At 50.8% G+C, this 21,789-nt stretch overlaps 2 protein-coding genes across 2 annotated transcripts in view; both read left to right on the forward strand.

Annotated features, from left to right (window-relative positions):
• The window catches only part of LOC141575206 (uncharacterized), a 54,752-nt gene extending 40,808 nt beyond the window's left edge, over positions 1-13,944 (forward strand). The window contains exon 2 of the mRNA XM_074353934.1: positions 12,359-13,944. Within this exon, the coding sequence (XP_074210035.1) occupies positions 12,359-12,605 (247 nt within the window). The 3' untranslated portion in view covers positions 12,606-13,944. The remainder of the gene's footprint in view (positions 1-12,358) is intronic.
• A 2,081-nt stretch (positions 13,945-16,025) lies between these two features.
• ITGA11 (integrin subunit alpha 11) overlaps positions 16,026-21,789 on the forward strand; it is a 117,177-nt gene continuing 111,413 nt past the window's right edge. Inside the window, exon 1 of the mRNA XM_074354180.1 lies at positions 16,026-16,342. Within this exon, the coding sequence (XP_074210281.1) occupies positions 16,291-16,342 (52 nt within the window). The 5' untranslated portion in view covers positions 16,026-16,290. The remainder of the gene's footprint in view (positions 16,343-21,789) is intronic.

The raw sequence follows: 21,789 nt of genomic DNA on the forward strand, positions 1-21,789 counted from the left end.
GTTCTTTGCTTTAAATACACCTGGGGTAAACAGCGTATGATTGCCATATTCCTTTTTAATCTAGTCTGACAACTTCTCTCCTCTAACTTGAGTTTTGTCTGTGTACGTGTATTGTGTTTCCCGACATAGACTTGCTCCCAGTGTCTAATTACGCACTGTTTATTTCTCCTGCTTTGTTGTCTCTTTTCCCACTGTTTTCTTGCTTTCTTTCCCACTTATTGAGGGTTTCCTCCTTTTCCCCTTTACTTTATTAGAAGGTGTGTGTGCTTGTCTGTCTGTTTAGTGGTCGTCCTAGTTATCTGCACATGCGCATTGAACTTAACACAGGCTAGAGGTATTTTCTCCCTTCCTTCCAGGTAATCTAGAGCTCTTAGAATTCTTTACCTCTAATCATCTCTTCCTAATTCATTTGCTATTACTGTTCAGTATTCTAGTTTTAGCTGTTTCTTCTCCTACATAAATTAGTCTATATTATTGATATTTTATGCAGACAATTGTTTTCTGTTTACAAGTTTACAAATATCTTTGCTCATCATTCCTTCTCGAGTCTTAACCCTTCCATCTAGAACTCTTTTCTTCCTGCCTGAAGTGCGTGCTGTACGGTTTCCTGCAGTGGAGATTCTCAGCGACAAGCTCAGCTGTGTCTGCTGGGAAGTGACTCACGTTCCCCCGGCTCCTGGAGGGCGGCTTCCCGTGAGCAGGAGTCTACATGGCGGTTGTTTTCCCTCGACCTGTTTTTCTCTGTTAAAACACGAGCTGCCAAACTGTCTTTTCTCTCTGGCTGCTTTTGCAATATTTTCTATACATCTAGGCATGGTGTGTGTGTGTGTGTGTGTGTGTGTGTGTGTGTGTGTGTTATTCCTTTGAAATTCATTAGGTTTTTCTGGATATAAAGAACAGAAGCTTTCAGCAATTCTGTACATTTATTGGTATTTACTCTTCAAATATTATCTCTTCCCATTTCCTCTGTTACCTCTTTCTGTAAACCAATCCAAAGTACGTTAAAACTTCTTGTTCTGTCTTCCACGTCTCTTATTACCTCCCTCTTCTTCATATTTTTTAGCTCTTTGTGTTGCTAGACGACGTTTGGCTGTTCTTCAAAACTATTTTCTAATTTACGAATTCTCTCTTCAATGTCTAATCTGCTCATTAACCAACTCACTTGGGTTTTTAGTTTCAGTTCTTACATTTTTCAGTCCTCAATCTAGTTGATTCTGTTTCAGACCTGCTTATTTCTTGCTCATATTGATAATATTTTAAATTTTCTTTGAACGTATTAAACTAGTTTTCCCGTCTGTCAATTCTGGGTTATGATGTCTTTATAGATCTGCTCCTGCTGTTTTTCCTGCTGCCCCTGCCTCTTGGTGCCTTATTTCCTTGCGTGTCTTGTTCTATTTTGTTTCTGTTGTGAAATGCTCGTTTTCCTTGGACGTGTATTTGTGGGAAGTCTTTGAGGGCTGGGTTTAAGTTTAGTTCCTCCAGAGATTATTTATATTTACTTCTTCCAACGTGGGACCACTTAAAATTAAATTCTCCATTTGAGGGTTTTGAACCAAACTGGGTATGAATTTGGACGTCAAAGTCACATAAAGTTCAGCTTATAGTTTTGAATTTTGAGAATTTTTCCCTTTCCAGCCACAATCAAGATATTTTAAACGCTAGATTCCATGTTCAACCCTCTTTGCAGAGTTCATTTCTTGTTTACAATGAAAATAAGCTTTTATAGGGATGTCCTAGCTTTATGCAAAGCGATCTGTCATTGTATTTTCCACCTTGGGTGCCCCTAGGCTTTCTGTAGTCCTTGCTTCTGTAAAACCATGAAACAGAAGCTCAAGATCCCCACATCTTTACAGAAACCCACAGTTCAAAAGAGAGCTTTGGCACCAATTTACATCCAAGGATTTGGGGTTTCATCTCATCTGTGATTTCTTACCTTTCTGCCAGCTCAGTGCTACAGTTTAAAAATTTTTTTTCTTCTTTGCATTGCATTGCCCATTACTTCACCTGATAGTCATTCATATTCTCCAGTTTACCATCTTGCAGGAGAAAGCAGTCTCCATCACTTTGCAAAAGAGGACTCTCAGGACGAGGAAGAAGCAACCAGCTCCCAGCCACAGATGCTGTGAAATGGGTCCACTGACAGCAGCGCTCACAGAAGGACCCCCAGGGCCAGGCCTGGCCTGGCCTGGCGGATTGTTTTCCGCGGCCACTGGGCAGCGTGGCCAGGAGAAGGCTCTGAGTTGTTGTTAAGGAGGGCCAGGGGTCCTTCCAAGCCTGCTGTTTCCCCAGCAGATTTATGTGCTCCTGCGCACCCCCGCCTTTCCCTCACCCTGACTCCCGAACACCTTGCTGAACACTCTCCCGTCTCTGCCCAAGAAGGAGAGAGGAGGCTGAGCTGAGCCTGCTGACTCGTCACCTTCATCACCTTGAGGGCTCGTAGCCACTCACTTCCTCTGCAGCCAGCCCTGAGCCGCACTCTTAGCTGCAGTGGCCCGTTCCATTCTCAAGCCGACTCCGAAGTGAAGAAGGGTTAGCTCACTCACCCAAGGTCCTCTGGGTAAGTGGTGCTGGGAATCTGACTGGCTCCGTCTGATTCCAGAGGCCGTGGTCCTAACCCCCTTATAGCACTTTATGACCTGAGTGACCGTTTGGATACTCTAATACAATGCTCTCCTTTTGCAAAGAAGGAAAACAGACTCAGAGAGGTAAAGCAATTGGCCCAAGGTCACACAGCCTATCAGTGGCAGTGCCAGGCTTGCATGATTTTCCCCTTGACGCCCCAGGAGCAGTAGGCAAGTGCGAAAGCCCCCCCCCCCCCATACCTCCCAAGTGACCGCACTCTTCGGCCTGGACAGTTTGAAATCTGTTTCAATCACCCCACTTCCAGGAACCTGAGTGCTCTCAGTGGTGAGGAGAACCAGGGAGAGGAGAGAGCACAGGCGGGGGGAGAGCCCCACAGCAGCACCCCGTGAGGCCCTGACACCGGCCAGACTTTGGACACACAGGATCGAGAGGCGCCAGGCGCTCCCTGCACACCCCTGCACGCCCCGTGCGAGGAGGAGGCACACTCCCTGCCTCCTTCTCTGGGTCCTGCCCCAGCTGCCAGCCAGCTGCCTGCCGGCCGCCTGCCCACAGGGCTGCGGTCAGGCCAGCCTGGGAAGTATCGATGCTGCTGGATTTCCATCTTCCCGGCCAGCCTTGGAAGGCCCCCTCCCAGATCTCTGGGCTGCAAGCGAATTTGGAGGAAACTGCAGAGTTGGCTCTCTTTTCTGAAATCCTGTGGTGCACCAAGGCTGGAATGAAAGGCAGAGCTGCCAGGCCATGACACAGTCTCATTTAAAGACGAGAGCCCTTCTGGGCAAAAGTCAAGCTTCCCAAATGAATGAAGCATGCCAACGTCCAAAGACCAATGAAGGGGCAAGCGACGGCCTTTTCTCCCTGCTGGGCTCTGTTGTTCGTGTTGATGCTGCTTCGTTACTTTCCTCCTAGAAGCGATTATCTGAGGAAGTCGGTCCCTGCCCAGAGGAGGGTGTGGTACAGACCAGAAGAATAGTGTAGCGTTTGTGTGGGGTTGGGGAGGGCAAATAGGAGCCAGCTCAGGGAATAGCAGTGGTTCCAGGGAGGAGGGATCTCATGAGACATGATGTCTAAAAACATGCCCTCAGGCAGAGCTCAGGGACCCTGCTGACCGCCCAGCCCAGTGCCCTCATTCTACAAGCAAAGAAGCCAAGGCCAGCGAGGGGACCCGCCTGGGAGCACATCTCAGCGCGCGGCAGCTACAGCCTCCTCTTCCTCAGGGAAAGTCTTGGTTTGTTCAAAGTCTGACAATTGTCCGTCAGGAACCCCAGTAGGAAGTTCCTCTCCAGGGTGGAACACAGGGTCGTCAGCCCCAACTGTCGTTGGGGAGGGAGCTGGACATATTTCAGTGGGTTTGGGCATATTCCCAATGTCTTTATGGTCCACCCCCCACCCCTGGGGTTCTTCCCTTGATTTGCCCTTGGCACCGACCTCCTGTGCTGGAACAGCCCTCACCTCATACTGCCTTCTCCGTCAGACTGCGACCTAAAGGCCATCTTCATGGTGCCAGCACCCTGCGACACAGTGACACTCAGTACGTGTCTGTTGAATGAATGAACACATAAGTGCATGGACGCATGTGTGTTTAGATGGATGAATGGACAAGCAAACCAGCACTTACCCGATGAACACAATCTCAGGTCAGCATCGTGGAGAGCTCCCAGCATCTGGAAACAAAAGGCGGATATTTGAATCTGAGCTCACTGTTGACCAGCCACAGGGCCTTATGCTGGCACTTGGCAATGGCTGCACTAGCCACGTGCCAGTCCCTGTGTTTAGTACTTAACCCACATTGCCTCATTCAAAACTCGCAAATAACCAATAATTAAGCGCCATTGTTCCTATTTTACAGGTGAAAAAACAAAAGTACAACAAGGTTAAGAAACAGTGACAAAAGCCCTGAAATTAAGGTCAATGTTATGTACCACCTTGGTGTCTGAGAAATTTAAGACCTCAAGTGTCCAAGCAGCAAGCTCCACTCTCCACTCTGCTATCACGGATGAGGTTCTCCAGCCAAACAAGTCTTCCTGTCAGATGTGCAATTCCAGTGTATCCCTGAAAAGCAGGTTCCAGTTCCCCACCAGCCCACAGAGTCACTCACACAACCATCACATCCTCCATACGCCCAAGCTGCTCCCGCAGCTCCTGCTGCAGAGGCGCTCGTCTGCTCCTGAGTGAACCCCCGTCTGGCCCGGGGTGGTGTGTCCTCCCCAGGCTGTGAGCAAAGATGACTAGTAGACAACTGCTGATCTCATCTGTCTCGTGGCAGGTATTGTGTGTTCCCCTATCCCCACAACCCCCCGACGGTAATCTCTCCCTCATGATGGGGTGAAGAGGAGGTGATTAAAACAGACACTTGGCAAAGATCACACAACCAGTGAGCCACAAAGCTGGGACTTTAACCCTAGCATCTGATGCCAGAGCCTCCAGCCTTTACTTTTGTGCCAGATGGCTCACAGTGAGCATTTGATAATTATGATCCCACTAGTCTGTAAGTATCACAGGATGAAGGTCAGTGTCTTGTTCAGAACCACATCCTCAGCACCTAGCAGAGCACCAGGAATAATAAAGGACTCAATAAAGTTTTGTCAAGTGATAAGTGGATGAATGAACATCACATTTCTAAACCTGTTTCCTCATCTGAAAAATGAGAATAATCATATCCATTTATGTTGCTAGAGACAGTTTTTATCAAAGAGGGTAAAATCTTTAGTTTTGGAAACAGATGACCTGGGTTTAAATCTAGGTTCGACTAACCATGTAACCTTAGATAGCCCTCAACACTCTGTAACTCAGTTCTGCCGTTGTAAAATGAGGATTATCATAGGCCCCACCTCATCAGGCTGTCATAAGGTCTAAATGAATTCGTGTATATGAACACTGTATGATGTTAGCCATTACTGTTGGTTTATGGGTTAGAATGCACGTATAAAAGACTCCAGGGGAACTGTGGAATGAATGGCTTGTGTTGTGGTGACCTCCTTACTCTCAGCCCACTGCGGTGGACACTATGGGCTGTCTGCCCAGCATCCATTCTGTTCCTTCTTTCTTCCTTCCTAACAGAACCCCAATTTTGTTGAGGAACTGGCCTCTCCCATGCATGAGCCAAGGGACGAGGGCCCCATTCCCAGCCAGGAACAGGTTATGACTAGTATTGTCCACTGTGGTCATTCTATTCCCTTTGCCAGTGACTGGTGTAGGAGAGGGCATGGGATCCAATTCTGCCCAATGGAAAATGAGGAGAAGTGCTCAGGGGCTTCCTGTGTTTCCTCTGGAGGTTTCCAGGGCTGGATGAGATAGAGGGAGCCTCAGCTGCCACCTGGTACCAGCCTAAGGATGATGAGGGAAGAGGGAGGGGAGCGGCTGAGTCGTGATGGCCTCCGTCTGACATTCTTCCACCTCTAGGCTTAGTATTTTGTGATGGATGATACACTCAGTCGCTACTTAAGCCCATGTTGGTCCGGTTTCTACTGCTTGCAGACAAAGCATCACGGCTGATGTGATTCTTCTTGTACTTGGCATCCTCTGGCTCTTCCTGTTTTGGTCAATTGTTCTCAGGTTTCTTCTCAGTCTCTCATCACTTTGAGTGCAGCTCCAATCTCTCTCTGTCTCTGTCTCTCTCAGCCTTAAGCTTTGGGAGAAGGGAAGGTGTCTGCTCTGCTTACCATTGTATCTCTAGGGCCTAGATCAGTGCCCTAAGCAGGACAGAGCAAATACTCAGTAAGTATTTGAACTAATATTTGAACTAATCTCCTAGGTAAGACGATGAAGTCACCATTCCAGGGAAGTTACTTTTAAATAGGAAATTCTAGGAGGCTCATCAGAAAATTCTTACTAAGTTTTATGAGATATTATTAAAGGTCATCTTGAGGAAATGATTTTGTCATATTTTGGATTATACTTCCAATATTGGCAGCTTGAGGAATGTAGACAAATTTTCTGTCTGAAGAGAATTCAAAAAACTGGACAAAATATTTTCCAAAAATCAGCTTGAAAGTATGGAAAAGCTATTACGGTAGTAAAAAAAAAAAAAAATGACTGGACTGAGGTGTGAAAGGGGAAGGAATCCCAGAAAGGGGAGCTCGGCTTTTGAGGCATCTGCAAATCCAGAAGATGCAACTGAGAAACTGGGAAACATTTTCTACAGTGTTTGTGGGCAGGAAAAGGGTTGTGGTTCAGGGTCTGCAAAAGTGGGGATCGTGGCTAACATCTAACACTTTTACACCCTTGTACATGAAGAGCTATGCCCTAAGAGTAAGGGTGAACTGCCAGGAGACCAGCCCTCACACAGACGGCAGCTCAGCTCCCAGACATCCGGGTATCCAAGAAAGTCTCGAGCCCAAAACATTACTAACAGTAGTAACAATGCTCATGTGATCTGAATGGCCTTGGGAGCCGGGTAGAAGCAAATAATCCTTTTTGGAAGATAAACTTGAAGCTCTCAATTTATTTTTACAAACAGTTTTCAAGGACAATGAGCTACGCACAATCAAAGACAACCAGTCTTGTGAGCAAACAGGACGTCAGCTGTGAGGCTCAGGAGAGGCGACACACGATGGAAACAGACTGTAATGACTCCAGCTGAGCGAACCCAGGCTTCAAAATAACTATGCTTCTGGCGTTCAAGGAGATAAGAGACAAGATTTAACCTTTTAACGGAGAACTGTAAAGAGACAAATAGAAGTTCTCAAAGTAAAAAAATTAAAAAACCAAAAGTAAGAGCGTAAAGAATAGGTTTCGAGTCAGCTAGGGAAAGAGTGAGTAAATTGAAAGAGGAGGCAGAAAGATACCCAGAATGAACCACAGGAAGGGAAAAAATAACGGAATAATGCAAAGAGAGGATAAAAGATATGAGGAATGCTGCCTTAGTCCATTCAGGCTCCTATAACAAAAGTGCCGTAAGTGGGGAGGGTATGGCTCGTGGTAGAATGCATGCCTAGCATGCACAAGGTCGTGGGTTTGATCCCCAGCACCCCCATTAAATAAAAATAAATAAATAAACCTAATTACCTCCCCCCTCAAAAAAATAAAAATGTTTTAAATACTATAGACTATCTACATACTACTGTATATAAAAATACATAAACAACAAGGACCTGCTGTACAGCACAGGGGGCTATATTCAATATCTTGTAATAATTTATAACAGAAAGGAATCTGAAAATAATGTATGTGTGTATATGTACAACTGAATCACTTTGCTGTACACCAGAAACTAACATAACATTGTAAATCAACTATACTTTAAAAATTTTTTAAATACCATAGACTGGACGGCTTAAATAACAAACACTTGTTTCTCACAGCTCTGGAAGCTGGGGAGCCCAAGATCAAGGCCCCAGCGGATCTGGTGTCTGGCGAGGACCCACTTCCTGCTTCACAGCTGGCGCTTCTCGCTGTGCCTCACGTGGCAGAAGGGGCGAGAAGGCTCTCCGAGGTCTCCTTTCCGAGGGCACTAATCCCACTGGTGAGGGCTTCAGTTTCACCTCCCAAGTACTCCTCCTCATAAAGCCATCGTGTGCGGGGTTGGGATCTCAACACAGGAATTTTGAGGGGCCACACCGTTCAGTCTACAAGAGACACACTGATAAATTCTAATAAATGCTTCCTGGGGCCCCAGTGGTAAAGGAGAGAGAAAACGGGATGGACACACTGTTTGAAGAGGTAATGGCTGTTTCCCCACACTGATGACTAAATCCATAGGTAAAAGAAGCCAAATTAATCTCAGGAGGATAGATTTTAAAAAGTCTGCATTGTAGCAAAACTTCTTAAAGCCAAAATGAAAAAGAAAAATCTTACCGGCAGCTGTAGGAAAATTAGACATTTTAGCCGTCAAAGAAGTAATGGTTAAACTGACAGTTGACTTCTCATCACGACAAGAGTCAGAAGACAGTGGCGTCATGATTTCAATGTGATGGAAGAAAGACTACGAGCCCAGAGAGAACGTCCTGCAGGAATAAAAATGAAATCATGTTATTTTCGTGCAAACAAGAACTGAGAGAATTTGACACCAGAAAATCCATCCATAAAGGAAATACTAAATGGTATTCTTCTGGCAGAAGGAAAATGATTCCACATGGAAAGACAAAGATACGGGAAAAGCAACAAAAATGGTAAATATGTGGATAAGTCCAAATACTGACTGGCTGTAAGAAAATAATGAAGTCTCATGATGTTTAAAATATAAAGAGAATTAAAATAAACAAAATCAAATGCATCTAAGTCAGGAGAAGAGCAGCTGCAGGGCAAATGTTCCGAGGCCCCTGTGCTGTTGAGGAGGGGATAAAAGCACTTTGCAATGTTGGGCTTTCCTGAATCACAGATGCATGCTGGAGTCTCCCTGGAATCATTAACAAATGGCAAATGACTATATTACTTCCCGCCTAATGGAGGGGGAACTAGAATAAATACAAATAGCCTATGCAAAAGAAAGCAAGAAGGAAAAAAGAAAAGGAACATAAATCAGAAGGGACAAACAGAAAATACCAAGACAGCAGATTCAAACTCAAGCATAGTGATAGTTAAATTAGATGTAAATGGACCAAGTGCTCCAATTAAAACCGGTTTAGCTTATTAACCTTAAAAACAGCTAAATACTGCCGACGTGAGATGGGTCTAAAACACCAAGATACAGATGGGTTGAAAGCAAAAGAATGGAAAATGGTATTCCATGCAAACACTAGCCCAAAGAAAGTCTGCAACTATGTTAATAGCAGACAAAGTAGACATTAAGGCAGAAAGCAGTCCTGAAGGCAAAGGCCCACGTCTCTAGGGAGATACGACAGTTCTAAACGGGCGTGCAGCTGATGACGCAGCCTCAAACCTGATAAAGCAGACAGTGACAGAACTGCATGGAGGGACACAGGCTTCTACAGCCTTCGTGGGAGATTATTTTTGTTTTTATTTTTATAAGAAGAAATAGCACTTACTATGTGCCAGGAACTTTTCCAAACACCACATGTGTTAGCTCATTTAATCCTCACAGAAGCTGCATGAGGTAGATATTCTCACTTTGTAGGTGAGAATTCAGAAACACCAGGTGCTTAAGTAATTTGCCCAAAGTCGCCGAATTACTAAGAGTCAGATCTGAAACCAAGCATTCCAGCTCTAGAGGCTCACTGAAACGTGGTGGGAGACGTTAACACTGACCTTTCAGTAGCTGACGAAGACACAGGCAGGACTCCACGCGGGAGGCTGGCGTGCAGTCACGTGACCCCCTCTTCAGTGGTCCTGCGGAGCCCCAGTTTCACGGCGCGGTCTCGGAGCGGTGCTGTCTGGTAGTGAGCTGTGGGGAGGCTGGAATGCGGCCACACGTTTATAAGCTGGAAAATGCTGTACAAGTATTAGCTCTATTGCTTGACTCTTGGTCTTCTATGTTTATTTTTTGGTGATTTTATGGGTTTGTCATACCTACTTTTATTGTAATCTCTTCAGTCCTTATTATAAAAAAGACAGAATATAAATTAATAGGTGGTGGTGGTTGTGTCACAGCTTATACGGTTGGGTAAAAAGTGTTTGAGTAAATAGAATCCAAATTAAAGTTGATAAAAGGTCTCAGGCTGATGGTTCTTCGGCATGTTTCTCAGCCCACCGGGGATGGAATTCAGGAGTTCAGGCCCTGGGACATCGGTTCAGGCTTGCTGAAGGATGTATGAGCACAGAGCTGGGGTGGGACCTTGTGCAAGTCACTGACCTTCGGGCTGCTGTGTCCTCACTCATCCAGCAGTCACGCCACGCTGAATTGCCCCACTGCTCTCCCAGGGTGTCAGGGAGGGTTGCAGGGGACATAACTGGGAAAGTTCATTGAATTATATACAGGGCTAAACAAATGTCAGGCGTTGTTAAGAATCTCAAATGGTGTGGATAGCTCAACTACTCTGTTTATGCCATTTTGTGTGTTGTTAATAATAGAAGCTGACACTTATTGAGAGCTTCAGTGTGGCAGGGCTGTGCCAAGCCCTTTCTAGGCTGCATTCTACCCACTCCTCCAGCAACCCCAGGAGCAGACTGGTCCAGGGTGCTGCCACCAGATTACCTGCAAGTGTCCTTGAGCAAGTTATGACCCTCCCTCCTTTCTGCCTTGGTTTCCTCATCTGTCCAATGGGAACGATGAGGGCAGCAACTTCACAGAGCTGCTGTGAGGCTTCAGCGAGTTAATACATGTCAAGTGCTTGCAAGTGTGTCTGGCACTTGGTAAGGGGTCTGCAGGAGCTTGTTCGACCATTTTCATTTTACAGGTGGTGAATTGGTTGCAAGTAGCAAGTCACCCAGCTGATGAAGGGCCAGGTCAGGATCGTCAGTTCTCCCTGAGCCCAGGGCCCATGTGTTTAACCGCCTCACTCCCTACCACCCAGGCTCATGAGCAACTTCTGGGGCCACCAGCTGTTTGCAGAGCCTGTCCTGAAGCTGCTGTCTCCATTTCCCTCGCAGTGATCCTCTGCATAACGCTTAACTTGGGGCCTTCGCTGAGGTGGAAGTTCTTAAAAGGCCTTCAGCCCAGCACTTGGATCCACATTTTTCTCATTAATGCTCAGCAGAGAAGAAAAAAATGCTCACATTTTTGCTCATATTTGTTATCCAAATATCAGCTAAAACATCCACACTCACCATACCTGTCTCTCCATCCCAGCCCACCCTGGCCTTCTGGTACATGCTGAGGACAAGCAGCAGCAGCTGGGGCAGCCTGGGGACCGTGCCCCTGGCAAAGCAGGAGGTCGTTCTCTTTGCAGAAAGAAGCCTACACCAGCCACTGGTGGCTGCCCCAGCCTGGCAGACATTTGATCACAGGGACAAGGCCAGTCCCTCCAGCCTGTGGCAGAAGAGGAGGGAGAGGGAGGTAGCATCCTCTTAAAATTCTAGTCCCTGGGTTGAGCGAGACTGGCTGGAGATGGAGGTTAGACAGCGGGTTTCGTCAGTGATCACATTGTCAAGGGTGTTTTTACGGTGTGTCTTGGGCTGTGATCCCCTATCTCTCCTCCTCGACTTCCAAGAGCAGTTATGCAACTCGTGATGTCCAGAAGCCCCTGCGTGCTTTCCAGGCTGAGGACGTCCTCCCAGAGGCTAGAACGGGCTCCCCGCTGAGGTGGGAGACAGAATGCGCTCGTTTTTATCAGCCTCTCTGCTGCCTCTCTGAGCATCCTCTTTCTCCTCCTGGGCTCTCCAGCAGCAGGAAAGCTGGTGCCCTGACTCCCTGCACAATCACGTTCCTTTCTCCTTCTCGTCCCTGTGAAAGCTCCTACTCTGTTCAGGGACCCTGGGGAAGAGGGAGACATGGTGACTTCATACTGCAGGCACATGACTGGTTTTAGCTAGTAGGTTAATCTACTTCCCAAAGGGAATTTTCTCTTTCAGTGAGTGTACCTGGAGCCAGAAATTCAAATGGCAGAATCTCTAGCATCCCAGACACTCCAGGTGCCTGGACAGATGTGAGGAAGTTACTTCCTTCTCTGACCCTCCTCCGTGCCCCCCGACACTTGGTCACACTCCTGTTGTAACACGTGTCACAGTAGCATCCACCACCCAGCACTGAAAGCCAGTGACGCCGAGGGGCTAGGAGCTGGGAGTCTGGGATCAGGCAAGACGAGGTTCAGCTCCCAGGTCTGCCTTTCACAAGTCCGGGACATCACCTCTCTGAGCCTCGCGTTCTTCCTCTGTAAAAGGCAGGGAGTAATTGTAGCGCTTTGTCAGATTGTCATGAGGATGAAATGATAAATGTCCAAGGCAGTAAGTGGGCAGTGAGCGGTTGCTGATGATTATTGTATGTGTTTGTCTCCTCCCCTAGATCAGGAGCTCCGTGGGGAGGCAAGAACCTCACCTGGTCCGTCACTCCATCCCTAGCATGGCGCTCAGTGGAACACCGATCGGCTCAATGTCTGATCCCTTGCCCCTGGTCCGTGCGCTGTGGGAATTCCTTTCTCTGCTGCAAGTCTTGGTTTCCTGTCATGACTCTGCTTCCTGAGAGCCCCCAGGAACCCATCTTTACCCCTGTGTACTCCATCCGTACCCCAAGTCTCATGGCCTCTCCCTGACACCTCAGCCCAGCCAGGGCCAGGGTGAAGGTCCGGGACCAGCACCTGGGCTGCGCTGGTGCCTGGAGGAAACGCTGGGGGAGGCACCTGGCCCGCACCAAGGGCTCCGCTGGAGGCTCCGCTGAAGCTGCTGCTGGGCTGCTAGTCTCTGACGTGGCCCCTCCAGTCTGGTGCAGCGTCGAGGGTTTAGCTCTTCTGACTTCACCAGAAATGGCCGCTCAGCTGGCACCCTGTCTGCCACCCCAAGACTCTGAAGGCAGTTTGTGCTCTCTCATACTCTCTGACATACGTTTTCTTCAAAAGGATGTTTCGTGATCCATCCTGCGTGTCTGTCTGTGCTGTGGCCACACTCCTGCCCTTTGATATTTTACTGCGAGTGCTGTACATTCTTGTGGCTTGAGAAACGGAGATCAGAAAATAACTTCCTGGATTCGGTATAGGTCGGATCCAGGGCTCGATCCTGGTAGAAATCCCAGCCACTGACCCTTGGAGACGGGAAGCGGGCTCAGGCACGGCCTGTGGAAGATGTCTGGGATCAGACTTGCTGCTTCAAGTGGAAAGTGCCTGAGGCAGATGCAGGCTGCTGGTGCAGACACACTTGCTCAAAGCTGACGTCCTTCACTTCGTTGGCAGGGATGAGGCCCGGCGTGACAAACAGAAACCCAGGGAAGCCCTCCAGCCCCTGTGTACTTGACAGATGCAGTCACCCCCCATCGCCACGTTACTGGCCCAGGACATTGGCGAGTGCCATTCAAACCCCAGATACCAAAGGCAATCTTGTAGCTTCTCCACATCTTTTAAAATTTGTTTTTTAAATTGAGGCATAGTCAGTTTACAATGTTGTGTCAGTTTCTGGTTCTACATCCTTTTTGTTCTTTCTTTTTGGCTTTGGAATTTATTATATCATTTTCTGGCAGAAGATGTGCCTTCCCAGTAACTGTAAGTTTACTTAAGTTTATCTTAAAAAAAAAAAAAGAGAGTTTGCATTTTTCTAAGCACAAACCGACAGAGAAAGCATAGGGAAGTGGCTGCTGATGATTAGTTTCTCTTTGGGTTGATGAAAACGTTCTGAAATTAGTCGTAATACTTGCACAGCCATGTGAATACACTAGAAACTGCTGAGTTACATGGTGAATATTATAGTATGTGAGTTACATCTCAATTTAAAAAATACACATGCTATGTACATAAAAAGGATGTTTGTTATTGTTATTATTCAACACAAATCCCAGCGCTCACAAAGCCGTTCATCCAGTTCTCTGATCCTCCCCGGGCTGAACCCGGCTCTCGTGTTTGTCACGCACATGCTGCCACCTTGTGTGATTTAAATAATGTTCAATAATCATTAAATAATAAATGATGGTCACGTCAATACAGATGAGGTATGTCTCAGCTTCTCCTGTGCGACTTGCAGAGCACGGGGGCACAGGAGGCACTCAAGTACGTGCTGAAAGAATACGTGAGGGCACGCCCCTCCCCCTCCCTGCCCCCCCAGGTTACACAAAGACACACAGAGCATTTGGGACCCACATACCCCTGATGAGGGCAGTGTGAGTTAACGAAAGGCAGGATTGTTAACTGAAGACCCACAGCAGCACGCCCACCACGGAGAGCCCCTTCAGCAAGCAGCGCAGTCTCAGACTGGGGTCCTCAGCCCACCTCTGCAGCAGAGGGCCCGGGTGCCCATCAGGCCTCCCTGATCTCCAGGAAGCTTCTCCACAAGTGCTCCAGGCAACTCCCATGCACCTGGAATCTGAGAACACTCGGGGAAAATGCGAAGTTGTGTGAGGCAGGGAAGTGGTTTGCTGCCCACTGGATACCTGTTATCAGTTAGGATGTTCTCAGGTCAAAGCATCCTGACTCAAACCTGCTTAAACAACAAAGGGGACTCATTGGTCACATAACTGGAAAGTCTTCAGGGGAAGAGATGAGAGGGTGGCTTGATTCGGGGAACCAACAAGAGCCTCCTGGACTTGGTTCCTCTGTCTGTCATCCAGCATCTACCTCATCCCAAGGCCATGTCTTCCTTCCCCACCCCCACCCCCATCAAATTCCGGGCCTACAGGAGTCTTTGTCCCAGCCAGGGAGGGGACGTGGGGATAGGAGAGGGGAGGACAGAGTTAGTTAGTTAAATTCTAGGGGCTCTTTTAGAAGAACAAGAGTGCTTATTTCCCAGAAAACTTTCTTCCTTTTTGTCATGTTGCCCTTTCTCAAACTATGGCCAGGGGATGGCAACACTGATTCATTTCAGCCTAAACCACAGGCCTCCCCCAGCGCGCGCGCGCGCACACACACACACACACACACACACACACACACAAATCCCAGAGGCAGAACCAGCTTCCTCCAAAGACTCTGGCTGACTGGGAGAGGAGAAGACACCGGAATAAAAACCAGGGCAGCCAGCAAGAGGAGGGCGGCGTTGGGAACGGAGGCACAATGCCCACTACTATACCTGATTGAACCTTCTCAAAACCCACCTCACCCTCCAGGACCCAGCCTGAACTTCACCACCTCTGGGAAACCCTCCAGTTCGTCCCAGACAGAAAACTCCACCCTCGTACTCCCACCACCACTTGCCGTCCTCTGCCCACCCGCTCCCTGGGTTCCCGGGGGGCTGGGGGCTCGGTGCTCTGTTGTGAACCCAGTAGAGATTTCCAGCCCCATGGTGCTTTCAGTCTCGGGAAGGAGAGAAAAGTTAATTAGGTGATTACGCTAATTAATGTCTAGTTTCTCTACTAAGTACAATGAGCAAATGAGAGAATGAGTGTGTGTCTGGGGACCTGGTGAGGACGGCGGAGGGTGTTGAGGGAAGGTTTTCCTGAGAAGGAGGTGGGGACCGCTGCCCTAGTGTTCCCCACACTGACCATCCTGTCCTCTGCCTCGGCTTTCTCCTTCGCTAGAAGGGCCAGCCTCCACACCCACAGATTGTGGTCCAGGGCCTGATTTAAAGCCTGTGCAGCAAATGTGCATTGAATTTAATTGTCAGCGGTTAGAAGAGCTGGGAAGGAAGGTGGCTCAGCTCCAAAAAAGAGCTTCACTGCTGTGGCAGCAGTGGACACAGGGTCCGTCTGGATGCTCCAATGCCTCAGGTGTGAGGGGTGGACGCAGTGGAAGTGGAGGGGCATCTGCATTTATTCCAGGCTCAGGAGAAGCACTGTGGCCTTTACATTCCAAGCCCCAGGGTGCAGGAAAGCAGGGGAATGGACCTGGGAGGGACACCCACTCCTCCTGGCCAAGGAAGACCCGAGTCAGGGCCGGTGTCCCTCGGTCACCTGAGGCACCTCTCTGAGCTTTCTGAAGCTCTTTCCTCTGGGAAATTAGAATACAAGCCACTCCGAATTTGGCGGAGGGGGCGGGGTGAGGCGGTTCCCGGGAGCGGCTCTCCGGGGTTTTCTCCTGGGGCAGAGGTGGAGCGGGGGCCGGGGGGCTGTGGAGAGGCGTCGAGGCCGCAGCCCGCCGCCTGCCCAGGTGGCAGAGGGGCAGAGACGGGACCGCGGCCGGAGCCTCACGGCGTCCAGGCGCCCCTCCCCGCCGCTCGAGCCCTCCCACTTCCTCTGAGGGAGCCGGGCTGTCAGGGCGCCGCGCGCAGTGCAGGCTCCGGGCGCCGCGCAGAGGCTGCCGCTCTGGCTCGCCGCCCCCTGTCGCCGCTCCGCACCGGGTCGCCGCCGTCGCGCCGCGGGCCATGGACCTGCCCAGGGGTCTTCTGGTGGCTTGGACCCTCAGCCTGTGGCCAGGTACTTGTCCCCAGGACCCCCTGGCCTCCGGGAGCCCCTCCCTGGCCCGCCGAGGCCTCGGATCCGGCTGCCGGAGCCGGACGCGATGCGCTCCCAGGGTCGGACCTCGGCGGCTCTGGGGAACGTGGGTCCCCCCGGAACTAGCCGCAGTCGACCGGCTCTGCCGAGTTCGGCGCAACAGGGGGACGCGCGAGGCGGCTCGGAGCCGGGACTTCGGTGTGTGTGGGAGGAGCTGAAGCGGCTCCCGCTGAACAGCGGCGAGGCCGGGTGGCCCCGCAGGACGCCCTGGGGACCTCCGAGGGCCACGCAGGGCTCCCCGCGCCGCCGCGGGGAGCACTTGGGTCCCGGGAGGCGGGGAGGGGACGGGGCGCGCGGAGAGAGCACCCGTAAGTGTGGAGGGCCGGCTGCGGCGGCTCCCGGGGGTACGTGCGGGGGGGACCGTCCACCGAAAGCCACCCAGAGTCCCTCCGGCTGGGGGGGAGAGGAGCTGGGGCGGTCGCGGCCAGGCTGTGGCGAGCCGTCGTCGCCTGCCGGGCCGAGGGCGAGGGGCGCAGCCCGGCAGTCCAGGGCCCGCGGAAACCTTACCTGACCCTCGAGGTGGGGACAGGGCACCCCCACCCCACCCCCGCCCGCCCTCGGAGTCGTGCGCTCTTTCAGTAATTGGGGGGACGCCGCCGCCGCCGCCGAGACGCTCGCCGCCGCCTAATGCGCTCCAGGTGTCGGGCGCGGCGTGGACCCCGGGCTGGGGAGGCGCCGCCGGGAGCGAGAGGCCAGCCCCGGGCTTTCCGCACCGGGACACCCGGCCCGGAATTGCCCACACCTGGCATCCCGCGGGGACGGCGGCCAGCAGCGCCGTTCTACGGGTCGCAAAAGCTTGCTGGACCCCTCCTCGGCGAGGCCAGGTGCCCCGGGGTCAGGGGCGGACCGCCGAGTGGGGCGGGCAGCGCCTCAGGGACTGGCCTCCGGGCCTCACGTCCCCTTCCGCGTGGGCTCCAGGTCTGGGCTGGGGCCGATAGCAGGGGTCAGATGAGGTGGCGGGGGGGAGAGGCGCCCGCACGGAGCACAGGTGAAGGTCCCCCAGCCCACGTTCGCTCACTCCAGCCCCGGGGTACCACGGAAACAAGCAGTCCCCCCGCCCCGTCGGTCCATAGCGGAGCTTCTAGCAGGACCTGTCGTCGAAAGGGCCTCTGCTGGAGGGTTCAGTTCAGATCCTAGAGTCACAGCTGAAAACAAACATTGATGCTTAAGTTCAGGAAGGCAGGGGAAGACCTGTGACCAGGCCAGAAAGTATCTGGAAACCAGCTGCTAAAAGAGGTGAACCCACTCTAGGGCATTTAGGCCGGAGGAAGGACAACTTCAGGAGCGGTCTTCAGATCAAGGGGAGACCCAGCCACAGGGAATGCAGTCCTGTGTGACTCCAGATATGTGGACCTACCAGAACCTGAGTTGGAGTGGCTGCTTTAGGGGCTGGAGACAGTCCGACCTCAGGAAGCTAGGAGCAGAGGCTTTGAAACCAGACCTGGCTTCCCATTCTGGTTCTGCTGCCCACTAAGCTGTTCCACCCTGGGCAGGTTATGCAGTCTTTCCAACAAGCTTCCTCCTCTGTGAATGGAGACACATATTCTGAGACCATAAAGTTGTCAGTGTGATTCAGTGAGGCTGGCGCTGTATGGAAAGTTCTTAACACAGGGCTTGATGCACAGTAGGGCTGAATCGGTGGTTGATAATGATAAAGCAGGGTGGATAGGGGTAGGGGAGAGGGGTGAGAGACAGGGACAGGGTTTGTGACTGAGAGCTCCCTTTACATGGAGAAAACCACTCCTGAGTTATGTCTGGTCAGTCTGGGTTCTTGAAATATGGCATTCATTAAACATATCAGTCAATGTTGGAACGACGTCTGCTTGCAGGGAGCTGGGGGTGGGGCCCAAGTGCATACGCAGTCTGAGCCCTGCCTGTAGCTGAGGAAGAGGCAAGACCAGGGAGGCTAAATAGAAGTGCTAGGGGAGTGGTGAATGTCATGGAGAAGCTGAGGGCTGTGGTCAGCTCTGCTTCAATAAGCAAGGGAGGCTTCCTGGAGGAGGAGGTACTGTTTGAACTGGGCCTTGAAGGAGTGTATAAAGTGTGGATAGGCCTTAAAGTGGAGCTGTTTATACATTAGTGTTATTTCCTGGAATTAAAGAACAAAAAGGTGCATATTTTAAAACCACAAAGTTGACTCTGGTCAGTAGGGACTCTGAAGATTATAAGGGTCACAGAGGTCATTGGGTCCACTCCCCTGGCTCCAGAGCAGGGTTGATGTTGGCCTCTCATTTGTGCCTCACATGGAGTCCATGTGAGGATCACCAGGAAGCTGCGACGGCACAGTTTGGCTGGGCAGGGGCCCCGTCACAGGCCAACTTGGGGCTGAGTCCTCATTGAGCCACAGTCTTTGCAGAGCTTCTGCTGCAGGCTGGGCAGGGTGATGAGGTGAGCAAAACTATCAAGAAAGCCAGGAAAAAGTAGAAAGTCCAGAGACTTGTATAGCCGATGTTCAGAGGGAGCCGGTCCATCAATCAGCTTTCCTCTCAAAACCCTCTAGTAAGTGCTCATGAGCTGACGGTTCCTTAAGGACTCAGTCTTTGCTGAGCACCTGTTACCTGACAGGCGACACAAAGACACACGGGGAGATAAGACACAGTTTGGGGGTGAAGGTCCTGGAGCCTCACTGCCTGTGCTGGGTCTGACTTCTGTTCCCTGGGACTCTGTTCCCTCGGCAAGTTATTAACCAGCTCTGTGCTTCTGTTTTCTCACCTGCAAACAGGGATGATAATGAGAGAACTTAGCGTTTCCCCAAGGTGTATAATGCATGTAAAGTGCTTGGAGAGTTGCAGGCACACATCAAGCATTTAGGAGGTTGTCTTTTCTCCTCCGTCATCCTCAGCAGTGCTCAAGGTGCTGGCCGCTTGGTGAGGGGTCTGAGGATACACAGAGATGTAACTTTCAAACTCGAATCCATAAGAAGAGTCTAGAGGAGGTCTTGAGGCACTGGCGCCTCGGAGGAGACGTAGGTATCAGGGCCCCTCCTCCCAGAGGCCTGGCCCGAAGTCTTGATCATAATGGGAACTCAGGGGGTTTTTGCCCTGAGGCTGCCTTGAAGTCAGCATGATCCTATTGGAGAGGAGCAGAGCCATACTGTCATCATGGTCTCTGTGTGTCCATGGGGCTGGGGTCTTAGTCAGCAGAGAGACCTTGTTTGGAAAAGGCCTAGTACTAGGCACCATGGGTGTGCGAAGACGAAAAGGATCCAATGCCTGCTCTCCAGCTTGGCAAGAGCAGAGAAGGCAATAAACTTTGCCTCCCCAGTGCCCAACTGGCTGGGAGTTTGTCAGCCAAGCCTCTCAGCTGCCTTCAGCAGAGAAGCTTCTGGACCCTTCCGCAGGCAGGCCCTGGGGGCCCTAAAGAGATGGGAGTTGAGTATGACCCTCTTCTTATTCACCGTGCCCCCATCTCTGCCTGGCTTGTCTCCCCCCATCCCCCGAGATGGGATGTCTGTCTCCTTGCCATCCTCATTGTGCCCAGCCATCCACATGGGGCTGTGGGCCCCTGCGGAACTCAGACAGCAGCTCACCTTAGTTCTACCCTCTCTGAACCTCTTTCTTCTCCTCTAGTGGAAGCTTCCTCCAGCAGCAGGGAACTCCCCTTCCATCCTCTCCCCTCATTACTTAGGACAAAACTATGTTCCGAGCTGCCCTGGCTTGACTCTTGCTATATAGAGAGAAGTTTGGAGAATTCAGAAAGCCCTTTTTTCTCTCCTTAATGCCTGACTTTGGAAATTGTTGGCCTCCAGATCTTAGCTAGCTTGTTCGATTGAAACTGCAAAGAGAAAGGATCCATCTTCCTCCTCCCCAGGCAGTGAGAGCCTCTGGTTGACTCCGGGAGGGTCTGCTGCAAAACAAGCTTTAAGCATGCACTGAAGAGGGAAGGGTACAGCTCAGTGGTAGAGGGCATGCGGTCGTGGGTTCAACTCCCATTTGAATAATAAATAAATAAACAAACAAACCTAATTACACCCCCCCGACGAAAAACAAAACAAACAAAAAAGAACATACACTAACACATTTCAAAAACGGTATCTCTGCTGGCCCTCATAGCTTGACGCCCCTACTACCCCCGGAGCACTCCATGGGCTATCACCAAGGATTCATAGCCATTTGGAACTGTTTTCCCCAAAACAATTATGAGCTCCAAAGTCACCCACATGCCCACGGTGTGGAGTGCATGCTCTAGGGAGCTGTGGTCCAGGCAGGGACTGTCCCCACCCTCCAACATGTAAACCCTAGCTGTACAAATTCTTGGTTGAAAGGCCAGAAGTCTATTACCAGTGAGGGGAAGGCGGCGGGGAAGAGACTGAAGTTGGTCGTCTTGTAAACCAAAAATAAATAAGCCCCCAAGAAATTCCATGAAGGGTTCTCATACTGTGTACTTACTGCCTTCACAAGATGAATAAAATCCCATCTGGAGGAAGAAGTTAGTGAAACACGCCCCGCCTTTGTCCCTCACTTATTTGACCACCCGCTCGTCTTCTGAGTAGGACTCATGGTCAGCACGGGTGTGGTCTTGGAGCCCAACTGTCTCAATTCAGATCTTTTTCTACTTGGGTAACCTTGAATAAGCCCTTGTGGGCCTCATTTCCCCATCTGTAAAATGGGCAGGATAATGACTTCACAGGTTATCTGTATGTGGCTCATTCACGGCGAGTGCTTGGGACAGCATCTGGTACCCAGCAAGCCCTCGACAAACAGTAGCAGCTCATTGATCACCCTCCCCATTTGGTTGATACCAGCACCGTGTCAAGGACTTCCGCACATCTCAGTCAGGCTCGCGTGGCTGCAGGCAGTCACTACCACAGTCGCCTGATTACACGTGAGATGTTAAGTGGCTCGTCCAAAGTCATGCTGATGGAGTAAGAGGCGGTGCTGGGCGTTCGCTGTCTTCAGGGAAGGTGAGATCTGTACACAAATGGCCGTGCTCACAGGGGCGCCGGTCCAGGAGAGGCAGCTGCCTCCTTCAGACTCAGCTAGACAGTGATTTCTCAGTCAAGATGCTGGCTTGCTGAGAAGTGGTCCTCACAGGGTGCCTCATACTCTGGGAGCCTCTGTCCCTCACTTGCCTCCCAGCTCAGGGCCAGGTGAGACTCTACCATCTGTCCCCCGACTCCCGGTGCTTTGGACACTCTGACTCCCTCTCCAGCTCATCCTCAGGTCCAGGCTGGACATTCCTCTCCTCCCTTCCCTGCCTTGGCTCCCATTCCCCTAGGCAGAACCCGCTCTGAGTTCTAAGCCTAATGAGTTAATTCATGCTGAACAGCACTGACCGGTAAGGACGGCTTCGTGTGTCCTGCCCAAAGGGATTTGCACGCTCCCTGGGCTGTGCCTTGAGCCAGAGGAACAAGGAGCTGGTGACGGGAT

The sequence above is a fragment of the Camelus bactrianus genome, chromosome 27 (assembly GCF_048773025.1).
Source record: "Camelus bactrianus isolate YW-2024 breed Bactrian camel chromosome 27, ASM4877302v1, whole genome shotgun sequence".
NCBI classification, from domain to species: Eukaryota; Metazoa; Chordata; class Mammalia; order Artiodactyla; family Camelidae; genus Camelus; species Camelus bactrianus.